This window comes from Strigops habroptila, chromosome 8 (genome assembly GCF_004027225.2).
Source record: "Strigops habroptila isolate Jane chromosome 8, bStrHab1.2.pri, whole genome shotgun sequence".
NCBI classification, from domain to species: Eukaryota; Metazoa; Chordata; class Aves; order Psittaciformes; family Psittacidae; genus Strigops; species Strigops habroptila.
This window is the reverse complement of record NC_044284.2, coordinates 56,298,909-56,320,536: the sequence shown is the minus strand read 5'-3', so window position 1 is coordinate 56,320,536 and position 21,628 is coordinate 56,298,909. Positions and strand designations below refer to the sequence as shown.

Genomic DNA, 21,628 nt, shown 5'->3' with positions numbered 1-21,628 from the left:
CCATCGATGTAAAGCTATGATATGCTAGTTGTAACTAAGCTCAAATAAAGCTGAAATGAGTAATTAATAAATACCTTTGACTCTTCCATAGATTTTGGGCTCTTGCATTATATGGAGGAAATGCTGAGACAGGATTTGAACAGAATGCCACTTACTCCATCTTCAGCATCTCTGTGACTTTGACTGATGAAGGTTACAAGCACTTCTACGAGGTATGGGTTACAGCAACTTGATTTTCTTACTGTTTTCCTTTTGTCTGGAAAAATGCATCTATTCCTTTCCGCCTGCAGGTGGCCCATGTTGTATTTCAGTATGTGAAGATGCTGCAGAAAAGAGGGCCAGATAAAAGGCAAGTGTTTGCCACTACATCAGATACTCGAGATTGTCCTTTTCCATTAGCCTTTTATTTGTAGTGTTTGCACTTTTTGGGGAGCTACTAGAGCATAAACAGTGAGTCAGTAGTAAAGCTTGTTTGTGTAAAGCTTGTCTGTGCGGGAAATGTATCAATCTAAGTTAAAAATGAATTTGCTAAATATTTATGCATGTTTCTTGGTGCTTTTAGTTTAATATATGATGATCTGATTCCTGATTTGAATAAACCTGAACTACTGTAGATGTTAGGTGTTTATTTAAATGAATCCATTGAGCCAATCTTTGTGGTTAAGTCTCTTCCTCTTCAGAAAATAGCAGAACTTTCTGCCAATTGAGAAATGCCCTTTTGGATGGAAGCAAAGTGCGTGTAATACTGGCTTCTATGTCTTGTACCTCAATGAATCACTGAACTCACCCTTGGTGCCTTTCCTAGAAGACTGCTTTTTTTATCATGTTCTCAATAAATGTTGTGGAATAATGGAGGAAAAACCCACTTTTATTCTTTTCTCCCTCCTTTACAGAATATGGGAGGAAATACAGAAGATTGAAGCTAACGAATTTCACTACCAGGAACAGGTATTCACCCACTGTTTTGTGTTGATATAGGTAAACCACAAAAAGGATTTCTTTTTCATTTTGAAACACATTTCAAAGTTCTATCGACCAGCAATAGATCAAGCTGTATTTTGCTGAAAGAATTTGTATTGTAGACAGAGAAATGTACTTTTGCCTAATTTCACTGGGGTTTTTAAGCTGTTTTGGCACTGCTGATTTCGGGGAATAGAAAAGCAACGTTGTGTGAAAGGGGTGGCTTGCTGGTGACCTGGCCTCACAAAGGTTAGGGTGCTAATGACCCCCTTGTCTGCTGTTACAACATTACACAGTTAAATGAGGTTTTGTGTCAAGTCTTCCTTGGCTTACTGAATCTTACTCATTTTTATTAGAGGTAAAGAAAAAGAAGGGAACACAGTGTAGATAATTTGAGAAGCCTCACTTCATTCTTACTCTCACTTCACTTTCTTACTCTAGCTACATTTAGCAAGAATGGGAAATAGTGGAAGCAGAGGGTTTTTCTTTCCAGATACTCCAAGTATTTTCAGACACTCTTAAGACCTGGCAGTCTGCTGTGAGCATCAGGGTGTTGGAAATGTGATTTTTAGCAAGTCCTTGCATCTGCAACTCTGCCTTCAAAATAGCATATGAAGGATTTTGAATGTCTTGAGTGGCCTTTGAATAGCAGAAGTGGTGTTTGCAAGTGATAGAGACAGCAAGGACTGCTGCCAACAACGCCAAGTGATAGATAACAGAGCTGTGGGTTTCTCTGATAGGAAAAAGTTTACACTGATTTACAAATGCATTTTTTAAATGCCATGTGGTGTGGGTTTTTTTAGTGGAATACAACTTCTATGAATTTGTTAGCAAAGTTAAACTGTTACGAGATTACAACATAACTTTCTTCTCTTAACAAAAGTTTTCCCCAGAACAGTAGAGAAGAACTAAAAATCTGTGAGGGATGGCTATTTAATATAATGGACATTCAGGAATGAATGTCTGTTGCCCTACATACTGTTTTATCATAGTTTCATAGAATGGTTTGGGTTGGAAAGGACCTTAAGATTTACTAGTTCCAACCCCCACCATGGGCAGGGACACTCACACTAGACCATGTTGCCCAAGGCTCTGTCCAGCCTGGCCTTGGATTCTGTCTTTAATCATTGCCAACAGAGGTTGTCTACTTTTTCATCCAAGTGAAGCTATTTAGTCCTGAAAGGTTCTTATTGGCTGCCTTGGTTCTTTTTAGTACTCCCAGACAGAATTTTACATTCCCCAAGGTGTTACTGCTCTACTAGACTATGTGCTTCCCAGTATCAAGCCAGGTGGGAATAAAAACCACCCACGCTTACACTAGCGAAACACCTACTGTTAAGGGTCTTGCCTTTTTAGCCAGTTGATTTTGAGTGATCCTTAAGAGGTTACTGACAGTGCAGGGATTTAACTCGGAAAGCAAGGAACAGAGATATGGATGTGCTTTTGTGACAGGGTTGTGCATCTTATGGACAGATGAATGACTTAGTCATGGCACCTCTTCTGGTTGATGGAAGGAGCTGATGCATGGCCATCTTAAAGAATAAATGGTCACAGAGGCATGGTTTTGGGATGAGGTTTAATGAGGTCCCAAGAGAGGATTAATGTTTCCTCAGGTGTACAGTGTCTTAAGAAATTCATGGTCATGTTTTCCACTGCATTTACAAGGCATATTCGTGTCAAACTCACCTCTTTTCAGGTGAACTGTGTTCTGTGTCTGGACCCAGAATCATACTATAAATAGTATCATGCTTCCTCGTTCAAAAAAGCCTAAAAGCACTCAGTAAGAAGCTCTTCACTAAATAGCCTTACACCATTAAAAGGCAGTCTCTACTTCCATGTTCGCATAGCCAAATCTCTTCCTCCTCACACTGTACATCATGGCAGAGAACTTGGGAAAGGAGCATAATCAGAGATATTCACGCAGCAGCAGCAGTTTTTTGGCTTGCTCGTTTCAGGTTCCAGATCACTTTAAATCTTGAACTGCGGGGCTCTGCTTGCGTTCGTTGAATACAGTGAGTGCATTCTACTGGGTCTTTAACCTAGGAGGTTCAGTGACTGTAAACTGCTCAAGGTTTCTACAAAGGTGATGTGTCTGATATTTCAGGGTTCTCAGAGAAGTCCCGAGCATTAGATATGGTTATGGAATATATTTAGTTTAATAACTGAAACTAAAAGCTATAACAAGCACAGCATGAAAATCATGCTCGACATACCTGACCTGTCAAGCTCTTCTCAGAAGAGACAATTGATATTTTAGTTTTCTGATGATGTGAAAAATAGCTTGCTTGCTTTGCTTACAGACAGATCCAGTGGACTACGTGGAAAGCCTTTGTGAGAACATGCAGCTGTTTCAGAAGGAGGATTTTCTGACAGGAGACCAGCTCTTGTTTGAATACAAGCCTGAGGTAAATGCTTTTTGAACTCTGATTACATGTTTTGATGTAAGGAGAATGTGGATGTACTGTATAATATAGGCACTTATAGGCATTTATAATTAGGCATAATACAGGCACAGGTTTTGTATTAATTGAAACTCTTATATTAAGAAGGGAAATCTAGTTTTTTAGATCTTTACAAATCAAGTAAGCTTGTTCTGTTTCGTACTTCCTGTGTTCAGACTGAGAAGTCTTTGCTGAGCCAGACAGAGCCAGATTTGCATTTGACCTGAAGTATTGTCTTGAACTTGCAGATCATTGCTGATGCCCTTAACCAGCTCAGTCCTCAGAGAGCCAACCTCATTTTGCTGTCTGCTGCCAATGAAGGCCAGTGTCACCTAAAAGAGAGGTGGTTTGGAACGCAGTACAGCGTGGAAGGTAAAACAGCAGTAGAAGCTTGGAGAATGTCTGATTTGTGCACGAGATACTGAAAGGGTGACAACACAAAATACAACCACACAGAAGTAGGGAAATGAATCCTCAGTGCTTTACTCACCTCATCATTAGTCAAATACTGTCCTACTCAATAACTTTGTTCTTTGTTTGGTATCAGCCGATTCCCACTCCCTAGTTTTAGGAGGTGGGGATCCTAGCAGAGCCCTCCACTTGGCTGCCATTCAGGTCCTGAAGAGGGAAAAGAGCACAAACACTGAAGGACAGGGTGTGTTGGTACTGAATTAATGATGCAGGCAGCCTTGATTTACTTTTTAATAGGACTACTTCAGTCCTGCTCCAGGGGAGTTTGTAGGAAGGGGTTTAGAGAGTCATGATGAACAGGGCGACATTAAGAACCTCCTATCATACTGCACATAGTCATGGGGATAGCTAAGAGATGAGCGGACTGGCCTAGGAAATAGGATAGCTTGAACTAAATTCATTTCATGGGTTTTTTTAATAGATATTGACAAGTGCTGGAGTGATCTGTGGGACAGTGACTTTGAGTTAAATCAGGATTTGCACCTTCCAGAAGAAAACAAATACATAGGTAAGGCACCTGAGCATGAGTGAAAGCTTACCCCAATAATCGGAGAATTTGCTATAGTTTAAAACAATCTTAATTTCCCTCTGAACATCCACCTGGTTTTGAAAATTAAAAAATGAAAGCTCTGTTCACCTGGATTTTATTTAGTATTCTTTTATTTATAAGCTTGAGAACTGAGGTTTTCTAAGGTGTAAATTTACAGGTCGTACAGCTGTAACAGTACAGGCCTCACACTCAGAGCTCCAGACATCCTAGAGAAGCAATTTTATTTGCCTAATACTGATGGGTTTGAAAGCATCTAAATACCATCTGGCTTTGTTGCCAAGACCAAATGAAAATAAACCCATAACTTGTATCCTGTGTGGAATGTAACATCACCATTTCTGCACAGCTTCTGATGTTCTGGTGCGCAGCTGAAAAATAAATGATCTTTGGTGCAGGAAAGCATTATTGCATATAATGCAGCAAGATGGAAGGGAAAACATGTATTTTGTTGATAATTCTAAAGACATTCATGTATGTAGCCTGTCTCTGTGTGTGAACCCACTAACTAATGGTTTTGGCTTGGTTTTCCTTTTTGTTAGCCACTGACTTTGCTTTGAAAGTTGCTGACTGCCCCGAGACAGAATATCCGGTCAAAACACTAAGCACACAACAAGGCTGCCTCTGGTACAAGAAGGATGATAAATTCAAAATCCCAAAAGGTAAACACCTTTAGGGCTTTCTGAAGAACAGGAAGTCCCTGTTTTTACCCGCTGGAATTTCTCTGAAGGCAAATAATCCGTGATAGTGTTCACTTAAACTCAGTGTTTATTGTCAGCTCCTCCGTGGTCCCTTTGATATGTTTATTAGCTACGATGAAAGAGAAGCAGGTAAACTACCTTGCAGTGAAGAAACCCTGCTGATACCTCAGGTTGAAAAGTGGAATCACTGAAATATACTGACTTCTGAATGTCTGACTGTGGGCAGACAGAATATGATACTGAGACAAAGGAACACATCAATTAGAGGAGACTATAGTCTCTTCTCCAGGAGGAGAAAAATAAGACAAATGTGTAAAATGTATTGCTGCTTTCAAGCAGGATGTCACAATTTTTAGTGTCTGTTAAACAGATGTTTAGTGGAGTATTTTTATCTATATAGGTCACACCATGTGAGTTAATATTCTGCAAAGCACAGCTTTGTGTTTTCTAATGTTTAGTGTTTTTAAGGGAAGAATTTGGAGTGAAAAAGAGAAGACATTTGATGATGACTTAATATAAGCCAAAATATATTCTTATAGCTGAATGACCATTTCATTAGACTCAAACTGTGACCAAAGAACAACCTGATGGAAATATATTTGACTTTAGAAAGCTGTCACTTTTTATACAATTACTCATTTAAGTTTCTTTTTCCCCACCAGGTTATGTTCGATTCCATCTGATCTCTCCATTGATACAGCAGTCTGCAGAGAAGTGAGGATTGTATTATTTATGCTTAACTAAATTACCATACTTGGTGAAAAACCAGTAAGAGAGATTAAATTTAACCTGGAATAGAATAAGACTTCTTTTTCCCACGTTCTTACACGTCCCTTGTTTTACCTGTAGTTCAGTGAGGGTGGTTCTCAGCAGGTCATTACTGTAGCGCACAGATGCACTGGAGTTTCTTGCTGTGGTATTCCCCATTGCAAGTTTTGGGAAAAATAATGTAACAGCAGCAGCATTCCAGAAGGAAGTGCTTAGAGGACTCCCTAGTGAAAAGAGCAGTCCACAGCCATGTCCTGAACCAGCAACCTGGGAGGCTGTAGGAGCAGGTGAAGAGACATTGAGAAACCGACTGTTGGTTAGAGAGACCTCCAGATTGCAGCTCTGCACGTGCTGTGTGTGTGCTGGTCTTGGGCTGGCATTGCCATTTGTAACAGATTTTGTAGTACTTTTGTCACAAGCCTGCAGAGTCCTGCACAACTAATGTAATGGGAAAGCCTTTATAAATGTGGTTTCATCAGGGCTTTGTTAGATGGAGCTTTGAATTAGAATCCAGGCAGTAACAAAAACCTGAAAGCAGAGACTGCAGTTTCCACAGTGGGAAGTCTGATTTGCTCTAGCTTATTTTTATCTTGATAGATAAATAATCATCTCATTACTCAACTCTTCAGCGTAACTGAGTCCATCCGTCCTCCATTCCTTTACACAAAATGTAATTATCTCTTTTTGTGTGATTATTCAATGTTTTGAGCATTGGCATGTTACAATGTGCATCCCTATCTTGAAGAAGGCTTAAATCACATGAAGCTGGAATCTTATTTATTGCAAAGAACAGTTGAATGTCAAAATAATTTTGAAGTAGTGTCATGTGCTTTCTGGACAAGGGGAAACTGCATTCTGTAGTTCTGGCTTTGTGGAAAGTTTCTTTTTGAGTCTCATTTTACTCAGATACATTCTTCCGTAGAACTTCTTGTGTTCCATCAACCATCAAACTTGTCGAACTTTATTTTTATCTTTCTTCTATTCCATCTTTTTCTTCCTTTCTTTTTAACCCTCTGCCTTTTCTCCATGCAGCATAGTTTTGTTTGATACCTTTGTAAACATCCTTTCCCACAATCTTGGTGAGCCAGCTTACGAAGCAGACGTCGCTCAGTTGGAATACAAGCTTGTAGCTGGAGAGCACGGCTTAGTCATTCAAGTGAAGGGTTTCAATCACAAACTACCTGTAAGTACTGCTGATCTTCTAAGTACTTCTGAGCATGCTGCTTCCCAGGGGCTGTGCTTTTCTCCTGGCACCTGGAGCCTGTTTGAATATTTAGATGGGGCATTTTAAACTGGAAAATGTGTGTCTCTGGATACAGGGTAATACAGCAAATGCTTTTTCATGTGCTGTCATGTATAAAGATGTATTCACTTTCACAAGCTCAAATTACTGACCTCAGACTGACTCAAGAGAAATCTTCCTTTAATTAATAACTAACTGATGAAGACTTTAACAGCCTTCCCTTTAAAAAGAGCTATGAGTCTCCCATGTCCATACAGAGTGCTAGAGTCTCTATAAGCTAAAGCTATTTGCATGCTGTCTGGAGAATTGTGTTGGAAAATAGGTTTTGTCTAGGAAACAGGTTTTGTCTACAGTTTGACTTTGGAGATGCAGCTTCTGCACATGCCCCTGCGGGGGCAGGTTTTCTCTGTCGGGTCGCTCAGAGCTTCCCTTCCAAGCACTGGGGGATCCTGTTCCCATTCTCTGTAAGGCATGGCAAGCACAGAGAGGATGTGATCAAAGAGGAGAAAACTGCCCAACTTCCTTAGACTTCCATTGCAAGAGCTTGACTGGAGCTTTAACAAGACTGTCAGTCATCTCAGGCTTATTAATGTGGGGTTAAACAGAAAAAGCCAGAGATGTAAATAGCATGGTCTGAATATTCTTTTTTTAAATTGTGACTGTTGCTCTGTGGTAATGCCATTGTGTCAGCTGTGAAAGGGAAAACTGGAATACCTAATACAGAGGTGTTGGAATGACAGGCTAGGTTTGTTTCAGTAGAATGTGGAAACTAATGATTTGGGATATTGAGCTTTACTTCATTTGCTTTCTAAAAACCCTGTCCTTTTGAAACTGACTGTAATTTGATATAGAATTGTTTGGTGAAGAACATCTACCAGAAGTGAGGAATGTGCTTTAGTAACACCGCGTGTCTCTTGTGTTGATCAAGGAATAATGATTCTTAAAAATTGTTATATAGATCAAAGTTTAAATTGGTTCTTAAAAATACTTAGAACTGTTTTCTTTACAGCTTCTCTTTCAGCTCATCATTGATTACTTGTCTGACTTCAGCTTTACTCCAGCAGTTTTTGAAATGATAACAGAGCAGCTGAAGAAAACATACTTCAACATCCTCATCAAACCTGAGACTCTGGCCAAGTGAGTTCTGGGGGAGGGCAGTAAGTGGCTGCAGAGCAAGCATTGAGGTGGACTGAAGAGCTCAGGAGTTGCTGTGCTGTGCTCATAGAGGCTTGTTCCAGGGTCTGCTTGTAGCTTAGGAGCTCAACCAGCTCGAACATGTGGGTCAGACTGGACATCCAGGTCGCTGCTCAAGTGACCTGTAGCCAAGAGGAGTTGCTGAGGGAGGGCAGAGTCAGCCCATGGCAACACTCCTTGTCTCCAGTATGATCCTGAGCCAGAAATGGCATCTCTTACGCTAAACAGCTTTTGACAGCCCGTGGTGTGTTTTCCTTCTTGCATTGCAGGGATGTGCGTCTCCTCATTTTGGAACACGGGAGGTGGTCCATGATAGACAAATACCAGACGCTGATGAACGGCCTTTCCGTCGAGTCTCTCTCATCCTTTGTTAAGGCTTTCAAATCACAGCTCTTCGTAGAGGGTCTCGTACAAGGGAACTTCACAAGCAGAGTGAGTACAGCTTCAGCAGCTGACACACACTCACACTTGTTCTTAAGATGTGCTTTAACACAGTTGCCACAACTCCAACACTCCCTTGACTGCCTCCTCGGTACTGGCAATCTGGAGGTTTGCTGGGACAGGGCAGCTTCACCTCCAACAACTCAGGAGTGCTTGTCTGGATAAGCCACTGGGGAGACCATAGCTGCCAGTTTGAACAGAAGTTTCCAGGAATTTGGATTTAAACTGCAGAGAGGGAAGAATGTGGTAGAAATATGCCTGTAACCTGTTTCCCCTGTTGCCACTGTTTGTGATTATATTTGGTGTACTGATATATTTGATATTGAGAAACGTCCAAGGTGGTGCCACGGGAGGAGGCTTCCCTCAAAGTACATTTCTCCTGGAAATGTGATTCCCTGCACGGTTTGTTCAAACCTCACTGAGGTCCAGTCATCCTCAGCCCTGTCAGACACCTGCAGTATTCATTGAAGACTGTCACCCTGCGACAAGGTCACGCATAGTCCTGTCAGGCTTTTACAACAGGGTTGTCATGAGGCTTAGCTCCATGTATCCAGTGGCACTGAGTGCCTGTGTGTGACGTGGAAGAGAAACCACCTGCAATTATGATTTGTGCCAAGAAGTTTGTCTTACCTGGTGGTGTTTGTCCTTAAACTGTTTAAAGCATCATAGAGAAAACATGCTAATGTCCTTTGGGAGGTCAGGTTCTTGTCATGTCAGCTGTGGGACAGAAGGAGGTTTGGGAACCCAAACTTGATTTGCTAAGAATTGCCATTCAAAATGCTTTTACTGCTGCAGCCTCTGTGTGACCTAAGCTCGTTTCACAGGGTGGCTCTAACTCCTCCATCAATTTTAGGATGTGTTTTAGTGTTCCACTTACTTCCTCCCACTTCTTCCACTTAAGCCCAAGAGTCTCCCTTCCAGAGCTCCAACTTGATGCACAAAAGAGGAGCCTTACCTCTTCCTGTGCCCACCTTTGCTGTTGTGATGGCTGATGCTATTTCTCTGGCTTCTGCTTCTCCTTCTGGAGAAGTTACAGTGCAAGAAGCTGCCTGGAACTCTGTTTCGCTTTGCAATGTGGTGCAGAGGTGTCGAGGGAGCAGGGATGCAAGTGGTGTGACAGAGCTTGGCTGGTCTTTGCTTGGGAGGTCACCTTCTGAAGCGATGCTCTGGGGTGTGTGGTTGTGAACTGGGGTAATAATTCTCTTCTAAGTAAAGCTTACGTTTATATTTTCTCTCCTAGGAAGCAAATGATTTTCTGAATTACGTTGTTCAGTGAGTATCTCTCGTCTATTTATGTGGAAACTATAATCAAGTTCAGATTCTTTTCTGGAGGAAGGGGTCAGGGTGGGAGTGGTGCTGAAGTGCCTTTCTCCCCTCCTGGGTACAAGTGTTTGTGGAGGTGACTGTTCATCGTGGCAGTTTCAGTGGACATTGTTCTGGTTTGGGGAAGGGGAAAATAAAGTCAGACCAAATGTGTAGATGTCTGGGTGTTGTATTGGTTTTGGCTGAGACGTGAGCGGTGTTTGAGGCTTTGCTGTTTGTGCTCCCTTCAGAAAGCTCCAGTTTGCTCCCCTGGTCCATCCCTGCCCTGTTCAGTTCCGGGTGGTGGATTTGCCAAGTACACATCTGCTCTGTAAGGTGAAAACTCTCAACAAAGGAGATGCCAACTCTGAAGTGACAGTCTATTACCAGGTACGTGTTAGCTTGGGTTTACTGGCCTGTTCTGTCTGGTACCTGCTGATGCTGCTACAGCTGTACTTAAGCCACAGTCACGGTCTCTGGACGGGAATGTTACAGGGTGTGCTGAAACCTCACTTAAACCCCGGTGGGCTCTTGCAGTGTGTGGGGTTCCCCAACGCCTGCGCTAGTGCTTGTAGCTGGGTTTGTGCCTTGGTCATTTCCTGGTGTCCTCACTGCTGATCTTGTGGTCCTGAGCTGAGCCTCCTCCCTCTCTTCTGAAGGCCACGTTGAGGCCCTTGTGGAAAACAGGAACTTCCTATCTGTCCCTGCTGTGAATTGTAATTTGGTGCTGCAGTCTGGGCTGAGGTGTGTGCCACAATCCTCACCTTGGTCTGAACTACAGCATTTGACTGCATGAAATGACGCTAAGTTCTTCATTTTGTTTCTAGTCAGGTGCCAGGAGCCTAAGGGAATACACTCTTATGGAGCTGACTGTGGTAAGTTAGTGTTTGTGTCTCCTAACTCATCAAAGCATCTTCCCTGAAAACAGCACTTGGAGCTAAGATAAGGCCCTGGGGCTAAATGGTACGAAGGGGACAGCATGTATCTATTGCTCACTCTGGTTAAACTTCTCAGTGTTAGGGACAGGATTCCCAGCCTTCCGCAGTGAGGGACAGTCTGAACACTGCTCCCTTAGTTACCAACCTGGGAGCCTGAGCCCCCTTCATTCAGTGGGTGTAGCTGGAAAGGCAGCGCTGCAGCTGCCTCCACATGCGGCGATCGTGGTTCTGTGCGGCGCTGTGGGTGTCTGCAGAGGAGCGTTGCTTCTGCTGTAACACATGTGCGCTCTGTTTCAGATGCACATGGAAGAGCCTTGCTTTGACTTCCTGAGGACCAAGCAGACCCTTGGGTGAGTTCACTGTGGAGGACAGCTCCTGCTTTTGCTGTTCCCTACCAGTTTTACTCTGGAAACGCTTCCTGCGCAGTGGCTAATTCCTGAATTACAGTAATGGAAACAGCAACCTAAACACATGAAACCCAAGAGTACCAACTGATAGAAACTGCAGCCAAGTTGCTGTTGAGTCCTATCAGAATTGTATCTATCACCAGCGTGTTAACTCAGAATTACTCAGCACAAAGTTGTTCCTTCCACTTCTTAAATCAGCTCCTGTTCCCCGGGGCTGTTTTCACAGCGGCTCTGTGGTGCGTAGCAGCCTCCCTCAGAGGCACCCTTCTACCTCGGAAACTGGAACAAGCTTTTCACAGCTATAGGTCTGTCACCGTGTGAATTAGTTGTGGGAACACAAACACAAATTCTTTGCCAAGCTGAAAAGGAGTTCATAAAAATGAGAAAACACTGAAGTGTAGTGATGCAGGAAAGAAAGGAATTAAGACTGTTGGGAATTTATAGCTGAGATTGTTCTTTCTGAAGTAGCAACGCTATTTTAACTTGCAGCATGTCCTGTAAATGAAAAGTTGTGCTTGTGGAATGACTTTATTGTTTCCTTTTTGTTGGGTTTTGTTTTAGCTACCATGTCTACCCTACCTGCAGGAATACTTCCGGGATTCTTGGCTTCTCCATCACAGTAGCCACCCAGGCAACTAAATACAAGTAAGTGATCGGCAGGCAGTCATAGAATCCCAGACTGGTTTGTGTTGGAAGGGACCTTAAAGCTCACCCAGTTCCAACCCCCTGCCACGGGCAGGGACACCTTCTGCTAGAGCAGGTTGCTCCAAGCCCCTGTGTCCAACCTGGCCTTGAACACTGCCAGGGATGGGGCAGCCACAGCTTCTCTGGGCACCCTGTGCCAGCACCTCAGCACCCTCACAGGGAAGAACTTCTGCCTAATACGATTTCATCCTGTGCCAGTGAGAGTTTCATTAGCACAGAGTGCTGCTGCCTCTGACTTTTACAGTTGTGTGACATGTCCATTACTGAGATGTGTCACCTGTGAAGATTTTCATGTGTCAGAAACCTCACAGTCCATCACATGTCATTTTTCTTTCTTTCTGCCTTAATCCAAGAGAACATAACCATTCATGTGTAGGGCTGAGGACTGCAGAGGAGGGAAGCAAGCCTGTCCCAAATGTTCCCTTCTCAGCTGGGGGCTGTTCTGCTACTTTATCCTTCAGTATTAGGTTTTTCTTTTTCCTGCCTCATTTAGTTGTTTAACTCTCTTTCAGTTCTGAATTGGTTGACAAGAAAATTGAGGAGTTTCTTGCTTGCTTTGAAGAGAAAATCAAGCATTTAACTGAAGATGCTTTTAACACCCAGGTAAAACTTGATCTTGAAAAGCTCTTCCTTGAACTGTGACACCTAAATGGGAGGATTTGGTTGCATCTCTCTGGCATGTTTCTGAGGCTGACTTAAATTCTGCCTCTTATTCCATTCTGCCATCATTCTCTAACCATTTGCTCTCTGGATACTTACAGTTTGGGGTTTCTTTCAACTTTAGTAAATGTGATGGTAAATTAAAGAGTTTTAAACCCTCCCTAACGAATTGTCTTTTTCAAATGTAGGTTACAGCTTTGATAAATCTTAAAGGATGTGAAGACTCCCATCTTGGAGAAGAAGTAGACAGGAACTGGAATGAAGTCGTGACACAGCAGTATCTCTTCGACAGGCTTGCCCGTGAGGTTGGTGTTAAGTGATGCCAAATGGAACAGGCACATATTGCTTTGTGCTGCAGTTTTAAATCCCCCCATTTATGTGACACGCTTTTAGTGACACACTGCTTCTAAAACTACATCCCTTTTAAAAAGGTTATTTTATCTAATGGGCTATAGTTTGTAGAGGAACCATTTTCGTGCTTGAAATGACTTGAATCACCCATGTGCTACTTACTTAAACCCTGTTCCTGTGGGTTTCAGATTGAAGCTCTGAAGTCTGTTACACAATCCGACCTGGTGACTTGGTTCCAAGCTCACAGAAGCGGCAAGAAGAAAGTGCTCAGTGTACATGTGAGTATTTGTCAGCTCCTGAAATACCAACCTTTGTTAACCTCAGAGAAGGATGGGGTAGAAGAGCATTGTCACTTAACTTTTGTTGTGGTGGTTGTCCGCATTACTGCACGTATTTTTGACATTTCTATTATTGTAATTTGAATTGCATTTAAGTATCTGTATTTAATTGTCAGGGCACTAAGTGAGAGCCAACTTATAGAAGCTTAGAGCAGAATTTCTTCCTTTGATAATTGTGTTCCAGGTGGTTGGATATGGAAAACATGAAGGGGACTCAGAGGTTCCAGCTGTCTCAGAAGTACAGAGTTCTTCATCTGGTGAAATACCTCATCTTATTTTCTTGCCCGCATCTTCTTTGATGACTGATGTTACTTCCATAAAGGACATCAAAGCTTACACGTCAACTCTGAATGTTCTCCCTTACCATAAAATATTAAAATAAAATCAACATTTTGCCCTGCAGCCACGTGTGATACCGATGCTTTCTGCAACACAAGCGCTACAACCCTCTTTTTATCAACACAGGGCTGTACTGTTAGCCAGGATGAAGATGTCCATTTGCATACGGAGGAAGCTTTCCTCAAGGAAGTTTCCAGCCTGCCTTTCTCATTCATCTCCTACATTCATTAAGAACAGGTCCAGTCCTGTCCCTTGCTGGAGCAAAGGGAGAGCTTCCCCCACCAGAACGATGCCACCTTCTCCTCTCTAGCTGTCCGAGGTGTGGGCTGCACCTTCTCATTCAGACTGTGTCTTGCCTGTCACTCCTGCAGCAGTTGCAGCTCCTCAGAGACAGTGTTCAGCAGTTCTGGAGGAGATACTGGTGGGTGGGAGGGGAAAAAAGCCCAAAGCTTCAATCTCACACTGCTTTTTTTTCCAGTCTTTCTGTATGTGCAACATAGCCAAAATTGAGAGGAACTCAAATAAAAGCTAGATCTGACTGTGGAAAGATTGCCGCATACAGCTACTTCCTTACTCAACCCTTATTTAAGGTGAAGCACAGAAACATAGATTCCTGCAGTGGATGTAGAATCCAGAAACATCCTACCGTAGGTGCTGCAAATTCTGCTCCTTGTGCTTCTTCAGTAACTACGTTAAGAGGTAGGATTAGCTGCAAGGGGTCCAGTGGGGTTAAAAATAATACATTTGACATAAAGCAATTGATTGATCATCACTCAGCTGAAAAATGTGTCTTGCTGCAAAGGTTTATTATGAAATAAATAAAAAGTCCAAAAGAGAAGTTTGAAAAATCTATTTTATGAAGCTTTAAGATGCATTGAGTAGAATTATTATCTATGGTTACATTTCAATCTCAAAATAACAAAGTTATTTTGGGCAAGACACTGAAATGCCAAAAGGTTTGATTATCATACAGGTGGAAGATAACATGGATGTAGCATTTTCTAACAAACTGTCCCATCAAAGGAATCCTCATATTTACACATTGCCAACATCAGCTAGATTTAAATGACATCTTGCATTTTGTTTCTTGTTTGTTTTTAAATATGTAGGACCCAGGAATATTATGCAACTGATACCAATGCCATGGCCTTCACAGTGGTTATATGAAGTGTATCTGCTTCAGAGCCCAGATTCCCTGTGCTCTAGAAGCATCGGTCAGCAGGCTCCAGCACCTGCCTGTGGAGCCTGAGCACACCGCCAGTAGAGCGGAGTCCAGTATAAGTTACTGCACAGCCAAGACGTTTCTTGTTTCATTTAATTGCTTATCTGCACCAGTAAGTCCAGTATCCCTGAGATAGGAACCACTGTAGTTGGAGGGGTCAGGTTCTCCAACCGGTACGTACGTGATAACTGCTGACTAGCTTGGTATCAGGTGTAAACTTCGCTAAGCCAAGGCTTGAGTGTTTTCTGGGCTTAGAATCCACTTAATGTTTACTGGCAGCAAGTCGTTTCAATAGCGGCTCATCATAGACCCAGCACTCTCCATCCTCATGGAATAACTAGAACAAAGGGAACAATCAGATGTAAGCTTTTGATGACCCAGCTGGAAAGGAACAAATGCTACAGGTCAGAGAGCAGTTACGTGTTCAAATAAAGCTCACCCTTGTTTCCCATGAGGTCTCATTCTCCTTTCTAGCTCTGGCTTCAGCTCTTTGTCTTTCTTCAAGTGCATGCTTTGCGGCCGTGGCTGCATCGATGTCTCTAATTTTTAAGTTGTAGGTTACATCTTTCCATAGGCTTAAAAAAAGAAATTGGAAAGGAGACTGCTTTACAGAAGCAAAGTGCTGCAACGTTGTAGAAGCATATTACTACTAGTGATATTTGTTTGAATTAAGGTAGGTCTCACTTTACTGACAGGGCAGAAAAAACCCCAATATATATCAAACCACAACTGCCCTATTGCCAGCAAAGGCTGCAGTGGTGCTCTCTGGACATCCCTGGAACATTTGTTCCCAGTGAGGATGTGACCAAGAACTACAGGTCTTTTCTCCCTTGAAACCCCAGCCTGTCCCTTGGCTCTATCCTGCAGCAAAGGCTGATGTGGAGCACAGCTCTCCGTGCCATGGCCGGATTAAGGCTGTGCACTGCAAAGATGAATCGAACTACAAGAGAAGCTCTTACCAGCGAGACTCAAAGTCGTCTTGGTCCTCCAATTTTCTTACCTTCTTCTTAATTGTAGGCATTTTCTTGGTATCTATAAAGACAGCGTTCTCCTGGAGAGTGACATGTAAAATAAGTAATTCAGTTCTTTATCTAGACTTACAATTCACATACCTTCACACTTGTGTACACTGGTTGTCAGGAAACACATGAAAAACCATTCTGTTCTTGCTATAAAAATCAAGTTACCATAAGATTAACAAAGTAAATTCAGGATTTTTATCCAAAATTCAGTGTTCTTGTGATCTTATGTGCAGCTTCATAGGAGTTCCCAACTATTAATGTTAAAAAAAAAACAACCAACCAAAACAACAACAAAAAACCCAACCCCTAAACCACAACTTTTTAAGCACAATCTTCCCTTTCTGATGAAAAGGAAAGAGAAAAAAAGCAGCTTTACCCCTGTGCTGTATTTTGCATACATGACACCGTTCCATTCTCCCTCAATTGAGCAGAAGGGTTTCTTGTCATTCGGAGAACTAAACAGAAACAAACAGTCATTTCTCAGCTGTATCACAGGAAGTGGAAGACCCTAAAGGATCAAAACTTTATCCTAGTTGCTGTACAGTCTGGTTTGTATCAGCCCTTCAAACGTCCACCACTGACACAGAGGAGATTAAGTTTCTGTTTACAAGTGAAGTTTTGCATGACTTAGTTGGACGAACCTTAAGAGAAAGCAGATAAACCTTACAAGGAAGTGTTGTTCCAGAAGGCTGTTCCTGCCCCAGGGCTTTATCCACATTTAGAGTTTAGGAAATTAGTTACAGGCTTTTGAAACAGATTTAGAATGAGAAGTTTAAGCTTAAAAGGTTTCACAGACTGACAGCTTGTTCCCCAGACTACGGGGAAACACCAACACTAGTTCACAAATGACATTTTGTGATAGATCACTAAATGATCTATCAATGTATGTCAAGAAGCGATTTAAAACCAAGTTATAAACCTCGTTTTGTCAGTATTCATTTGCTGACATCCCAGCAGACCTCCAAACAGGATGAGAATCTCCACTGAATTCTCTGCTTGGGGCACGTGCACAGGGACAAACCAAACATCCACCAAACCAGAGGCGTAAATAAATGCAGCAGAACTTCAACTGACATGCTACAGACAGTGGTGTTACAAGGCTTGCTTCAGTGTTTTTGTTTTTAGGAGAAGTAATGATGAAGACATTTTGGATAATGCAGGATAAAATTTAAGTTCCTTTTGTTAATCAGCCAAGAATGTTTTAGGGAAGGATAAGGCAGGGTGCAGGCCTGTGCAGGTTTCCTCTCACAAACCTTGGCTATGAAACGGCATGCTGTGCCCAGTAATCATGAGCCCAGTGGGTTTCAGCACGTTATACTACTATCTTGAAAAACACTGTCAGCATTTAAGTAGAGAAAAAGAGAGATTAACTGAAGAAACCCACTTACAAGATTTCAGCTGTAATTCTGTGCTTCTTTCCTCCATAAAATGGTTTTGTGTGGAAGACGATGGAAGCATTATAGCCTGTCTTTGAGCAGTTAATACTGCATTCTCCACCAAGTTCTATCCATGGCACAGTGAGAATAGACCTGCAATTACAAATGTATTTATTTATAACCTCTTAACTGATAAATATTAAGCACGAAGTATTACAAGGTGTTAAAAACAAAAATAGCAAACAGAGCATTACTTACCTTCCATAACCATTAGGAAAGGTCAAAATATAGTGTTCATCATAATCTAGGCATGTTACACACCCTAGTAAAGAAAAAGAAAAATATAGATTTAAAAAACATTAAGCAAAACCTCTACAAAACTTTTCATAGTGATCTCCTGAAATACTTCATTAACAACAGGTACCATTAACAGGAAAGGTGAAGAGCTTTAGTTTTCAGCAGGGCTGAGAATGCCTCACGTCTGGAGAAGGCAGGGACAGCTGTACTTCCTAAGAAATACAATTTCCTACAAATTCTTTCTGGGCCCTGAGTGATTTCAGCACACAAAGCGTGCTGAAGAAATCTCCAATTCCTAAATACATAAGCTCTAATTACAGAAGTTGGGGTGGATGTGCCTAGAGAAGACTCTGGGGAGACCTTATTGTGGCCTTTCAGTACTTAAAAGGTGCCTATAAGAAAGATGGGGGGAGACTTTTTAGCAGGGCCTGTTTCGATAGGCTGAGGGGTGACGGTTTTAAACTAAAAGAGGGAGATTCAGGCTGGATGTGAGGAATATATTCTTTACAATGAGGGTGGTAAAATATTGCCACAGGTTTCCCAGAGAGGTGGTGGATGCACCATCTCTGGAGACATTCAAGGCCAGGCTGGATGGTTCTGGGCAACCTGATCTAGTTGAAGATGTTCCTGATCACTGCAGGGGGGTTGGACTAGGTGACCTTTGAAGATCCCTTCCAACCCAAACTATTCTACGATTCTATGAAATTCAAACATTCCTTATGTTTAACAGAATGACTTTAAAGAATTTCTGTAAAAATTCTAACTGCAGACTGTAAGTTTCTCTTCTGTGGTTAAATGTATGCACACATACCTTGCCCTATGTTATGAACCCCGATAGACATTCCTAAGAACTTTGACTTGGTCCATATGTGAGCATTGAACTGTATCCTCTTGCTAAAACACTCGGCGTAAAATGCTGAAACTGAAGGAAAAGGGGTTAAAGCCAGCAGCACAAGACATTGATATTATTGTTTCCAAATTCATTCATCAGCAACTATCTCAAAGTGCTTCATACTTATGTGGCAATGGAGTTTGCAATTTATTTCTCACAAAACCAGTTCACAGATAAAACTTTCAGCTTTTAAATTTGGAGAGAAAATGTAAACCCAACATTTAAAGCAAGAGCTGATTTTAGTGTCACTCCTATCCAGACATCATCTTTATTAGCAAAGTTGTTATCAACTTACTTGGAGGATGATGAGAGACCTGCTCTGCCACAAACGTTACACTGCTTTTACTGACCCAGGGAACTGGTCCTTCTGAAACTGGCTCCTGTGTGACAGCAGAGAGGATTTTCATCACTGATCGTGTTTACCAAACACCGGATGCTTCCAAATTGATTCCATGTTTAATGGCTTCTAAAAATGTATTGCAGGCATTTTAAGGTATTTGCCAGTTTGCTAATTTGATGCGGAATAACTCCTTACTTCTGATGCTAAGATGTCTTCTAAAGAATAGAGTTTCTACTGTCTTGTTTTTAAGTATAAATGTACTGGGGAGACATCCCCAAATGAAAGAGTTAAACTGAGTCATGTATAAACCCAATTACAAAATAATATTTAAATCCACTTAATCTCTTATTAACTAATAAGAAATGGGAGGCAGAAATACTTTTCATTTTTGCTTCTGAGAAAGTCTGATTGCACATTAATAATGATCAGATTATATGTATCACAGAACCATAAAACAACATTCATTTCCTGTGGCAAATATTGAAGAGTGTAATTCATTGTTAGAAGCGATGGAAGCACAAATACAATATTGCCTTTATGCCAGCAAACAGGAGTCCAAACATTCACCTCAGAAACAAGATTTGAGCAAACAAATAGGGGGAGAAGCAAATTAAATGGGAAAAATACATGGTTTCCATCTAAGCAATCACATATTTTGACATACTACACTGAGGCTACATGAAATATCTCACAACAGCACTTCCCACACAGAATCGTAGAATGGTTTGGGTTGGAAAGGACCTTAAGATCATCTAGTTCCAACCCCCTGCCATGGGCAGGGAAGCCTCATGATCATTTGCAACTTCAGAGCGTGAGAAGCCTAAATGAGGTGACTAAACCCCACAAAAATAAAGACAAACAAAACATGCCAGGCTGCACTGCAAACATGAGAGCTTTTCTCTGGAATCAGTGGGGCTCTGTGTTAACTATGGTTCATGTGATTAATCCATGAGTCTCACTGAAACTTGGGCAAATAAGAGCAAAACCTCATATACTGGTAGATGATTTCAGATTATGAGTGTCTCTGCTGTTACTCTGTCCTTCGCTTCACCAGACATACTCTGATCAAGCATAAAAGGAAGAGCAGTGGACAGACACAGGTGAACAACTAGAACACTATTCAAGCTCAGAATCCAAACTTTAGACATCTAAAAAAGTATTTTTAAAGGAGAATTAAATACACTGGAGAAACTGCACTGCTTTCTAGGTTGAAAGTGAGGAAAAGAAACCCCACTGTTAAAAACACAAGGGTTTAGAGAAATGATTAAAAGAAAATAAAAATCAGAGCTTTGGAAAGAAAGGAATTCACACTTGGTGCTATGAAACAGTTCAGGAAAGAAGAGAACATTTTCAACATGTCAAATAGTTCTAATAACTAAAAACTGAATAAAACTAATAGCTCAAATTTTGTTATGCAAGGTATTTTATACTTCTGTCCAAAGAAAAGGGGTGGCTAGGAAATCAGTGAAGAAATTGCCACAGTTCATCAGTTTTGCTACTTAAACACAGCACAAGCCATTTCAGTCAGTAAATTAATACAGCTTTGGGAATTACTCGCATGCATTCTAGGTACCAAAAAACATACAAGAAACTAACCATATCATCTTCACCTTCGGTGCCTGGTAACACCCAATGACATCGGAAGATCTCACCCAAAATGGGATTGTAAGGCTTTTTAGCAACTGACCCTTTTCTTCCTGCATGAAAAGCTGAGAGGTACCATTTAACCACTTGAACCATCCGTTCCTTTGGATCCTTCTGGTCACTAATGCTACATGAGCAAGAAAGAGAGAAAAGGACAGGCAATATGAAATACAAGCAGCCACCTTGAATACTTTGGTGGCTTTTGGCCTTTTCCAAAAGGAAAGCTTTTGGGATGTCTGGTTGTTTTACCACTTAAAGTTTGACTACTTTGACTATTTTTGAAGTTTAGATCAAACCCCAAGCAATATTCTTCAAAACCACCAACTTACTTTCAGCAGCCCACAAGGGCCATAAAAAATATCAGAACCAGTTAATGCCCTACTTTAGAAATCAAATACCTGACAAATAAGTCCGGATGTGCAAAAAAGTCAGCATACATTTCCAACAGCGATCGTCTTTCCAGGATAAAAGTTGGAAGAACCACCTAGGTGAAGAAAAACCCTCTTACACTTTAACAGCCTACACAAAAGCATTCTACATACTAACTGTAAATAGCATACAAAGCACCCACAGCTTCATGTGCCTGTAAACTGTTTGTGTTCTCAAACTTACCAGTGAGTCTGGACATATGCAGCTCAGTTGGCACCTTCTATAAACCAAAGATTTAAGAGGAACTGTCTCTTGTCTTATATATAAGCTAGTCCCAGTTAGAGCACATCCAACTGCATGGCTGAGCTTATCAAAAGCAGTTCTTAGCTACAGTAACACTGATTATTTAATTTAGTCTGTATGTACACTGTCAATTTTCAGTTATAGCCATGCCATGTAGGCACAGCCCTCTTATGTGCCTCTTGTAACAAGATGAAGGTTAATCTCTTCCCCACTACTTTTCCTCACAAACAGCATTTTCAGGTTCCAGTCTTGTGGATTTACTGACTGATCAGTGTGGTCTAGACCACTGCTGAAAGCACTGCTGATTGCTGTTGCTGACTTTAAAGTGATGCAGACAAGATGCATGCTCATGATGCT

General features: G+C 41.6%; 2 protein-coding genes across 11 annotated transcripts in view; one reads left to right on the top strand and one right to left on the bottom strand.

Moving 5' to 3' along the window:
* The window catches only part of NRDC (nardilysin convertase), a 28,275-nt gene extending 14,035 nt beyond the window's left edge, over positions 1–14,240 (top strand). Inside the window, exons 12-31 of the mRNA XM_030495400.2 lie at positions 92–212; positions 291–349; positions 894–948; positions 3,261–3,365; positions 3,650–3,773; positions 4,294–4,380; positions 4,962–5,081; positions 5,783–5,834; positions 6,921–7,071; positions 8,141–8,268; positions 8,595–8,757; positions 10,007–10,038; positions 10,320–10,458; positions 10,896–10,943; positions 11,304–11,356; positions 11,975–12,058; positions 12,631–12,721; positions 12,967–13,083; positions 13,318–13,407; positions 13,652–14,240. Coding sequence (XP_030351260.1) covers positions 92–212; positions 291–349; positions 894–948; positions 3,261–3,365; positions 3,650–3,773; positions 4,294–4,380; positions 4,962–5,081; positions 5,783–5,834; positions 6,921–7,071; positions 8,141–8,268; positions 8,595–8,757; positions 10,007–10,038; positions 10,320–10,458; positions 10,896–10,943; positions 11,304–11,356; positions 11,975–12,058; positions 12,631–12,721; positions 12,967–13,083; positions 13,318–13,407; positions 13,652–13,849 — 2,017 coding nt within the window. The 3' untranslated portion in view covers positions 13,850–14,240. The remainder of the gene's footprint in view (positions 1–91; positions 213–290; positions 350–893; positions 949–3,260; positions 3,366–3,649; positions 3,774–4,293; positions 4,381–4,961; positions 5,082–5,782; positions 5,835–6,920; positions 7,072–8,140; positions 8,269–8,594; positions 8,758–10,006; positions 10,039–10,319; positions 10,459–10,895; positions 10,944–11,303; positions 11,357–11,974; positions 12,059–12,630; positions 12,722–12,966; positions 13,084–13,317; positions 13,408–13,651) is intronic.
* A 401-nt stretch (positions 14,241–14,641) lies between these two features.
* The window catches only part of OSBPL9 (oxysterol binding protein like 9), a 62,459-nt gene continuing 55,472 nt past the window's right edge, over positions 14,642–21,628 (bottom strand). For all 10 annotated transcript variants that reach the window (XM_032920125.1, XM_030495401.1, XM_030495403.1 and 7 more), the window contains 10 exons: positions 20,998–21,083; positions 20,552–20,726; positions 18,911–18,995; positions 18,535–18,645; positions 17,685–17,748; positions 17,439–17,579; positions 16,427–16,505; positions 15,988–16,079; positions 15,468–15,603; positions 14,642–15,365 (listed from right to left, as the gene is read on the bottom strand). In XM_032920125.1, coding sequence (XP_032776016.1) covers positions 15,291–15,365; positions 15,468–15,603; positions 15,988–16,079; positions 16,427–16,505; positions 17,439–17,579; positions 17,685–17,748; positions 18,535–18,645; positions 18,911–18,995; positions 20,552–20,726; positions 20,998–21,083 — 1,044 coding nt within the window. In that variant the 3' untranslated portion in view covers positions 14,642–15,290. The remainder of the gene's footprint in view (positions 15,366–15,467; positions 15,604–15,987; positions 16,080–16,426; positions 16,506–17,438; positions 17,580–17,684; positions 17,749–18,534; positions 18,646–18,910; positions 18,996–20,551; positions 20,727–20,997; positions 21,084–21,628) is intronic.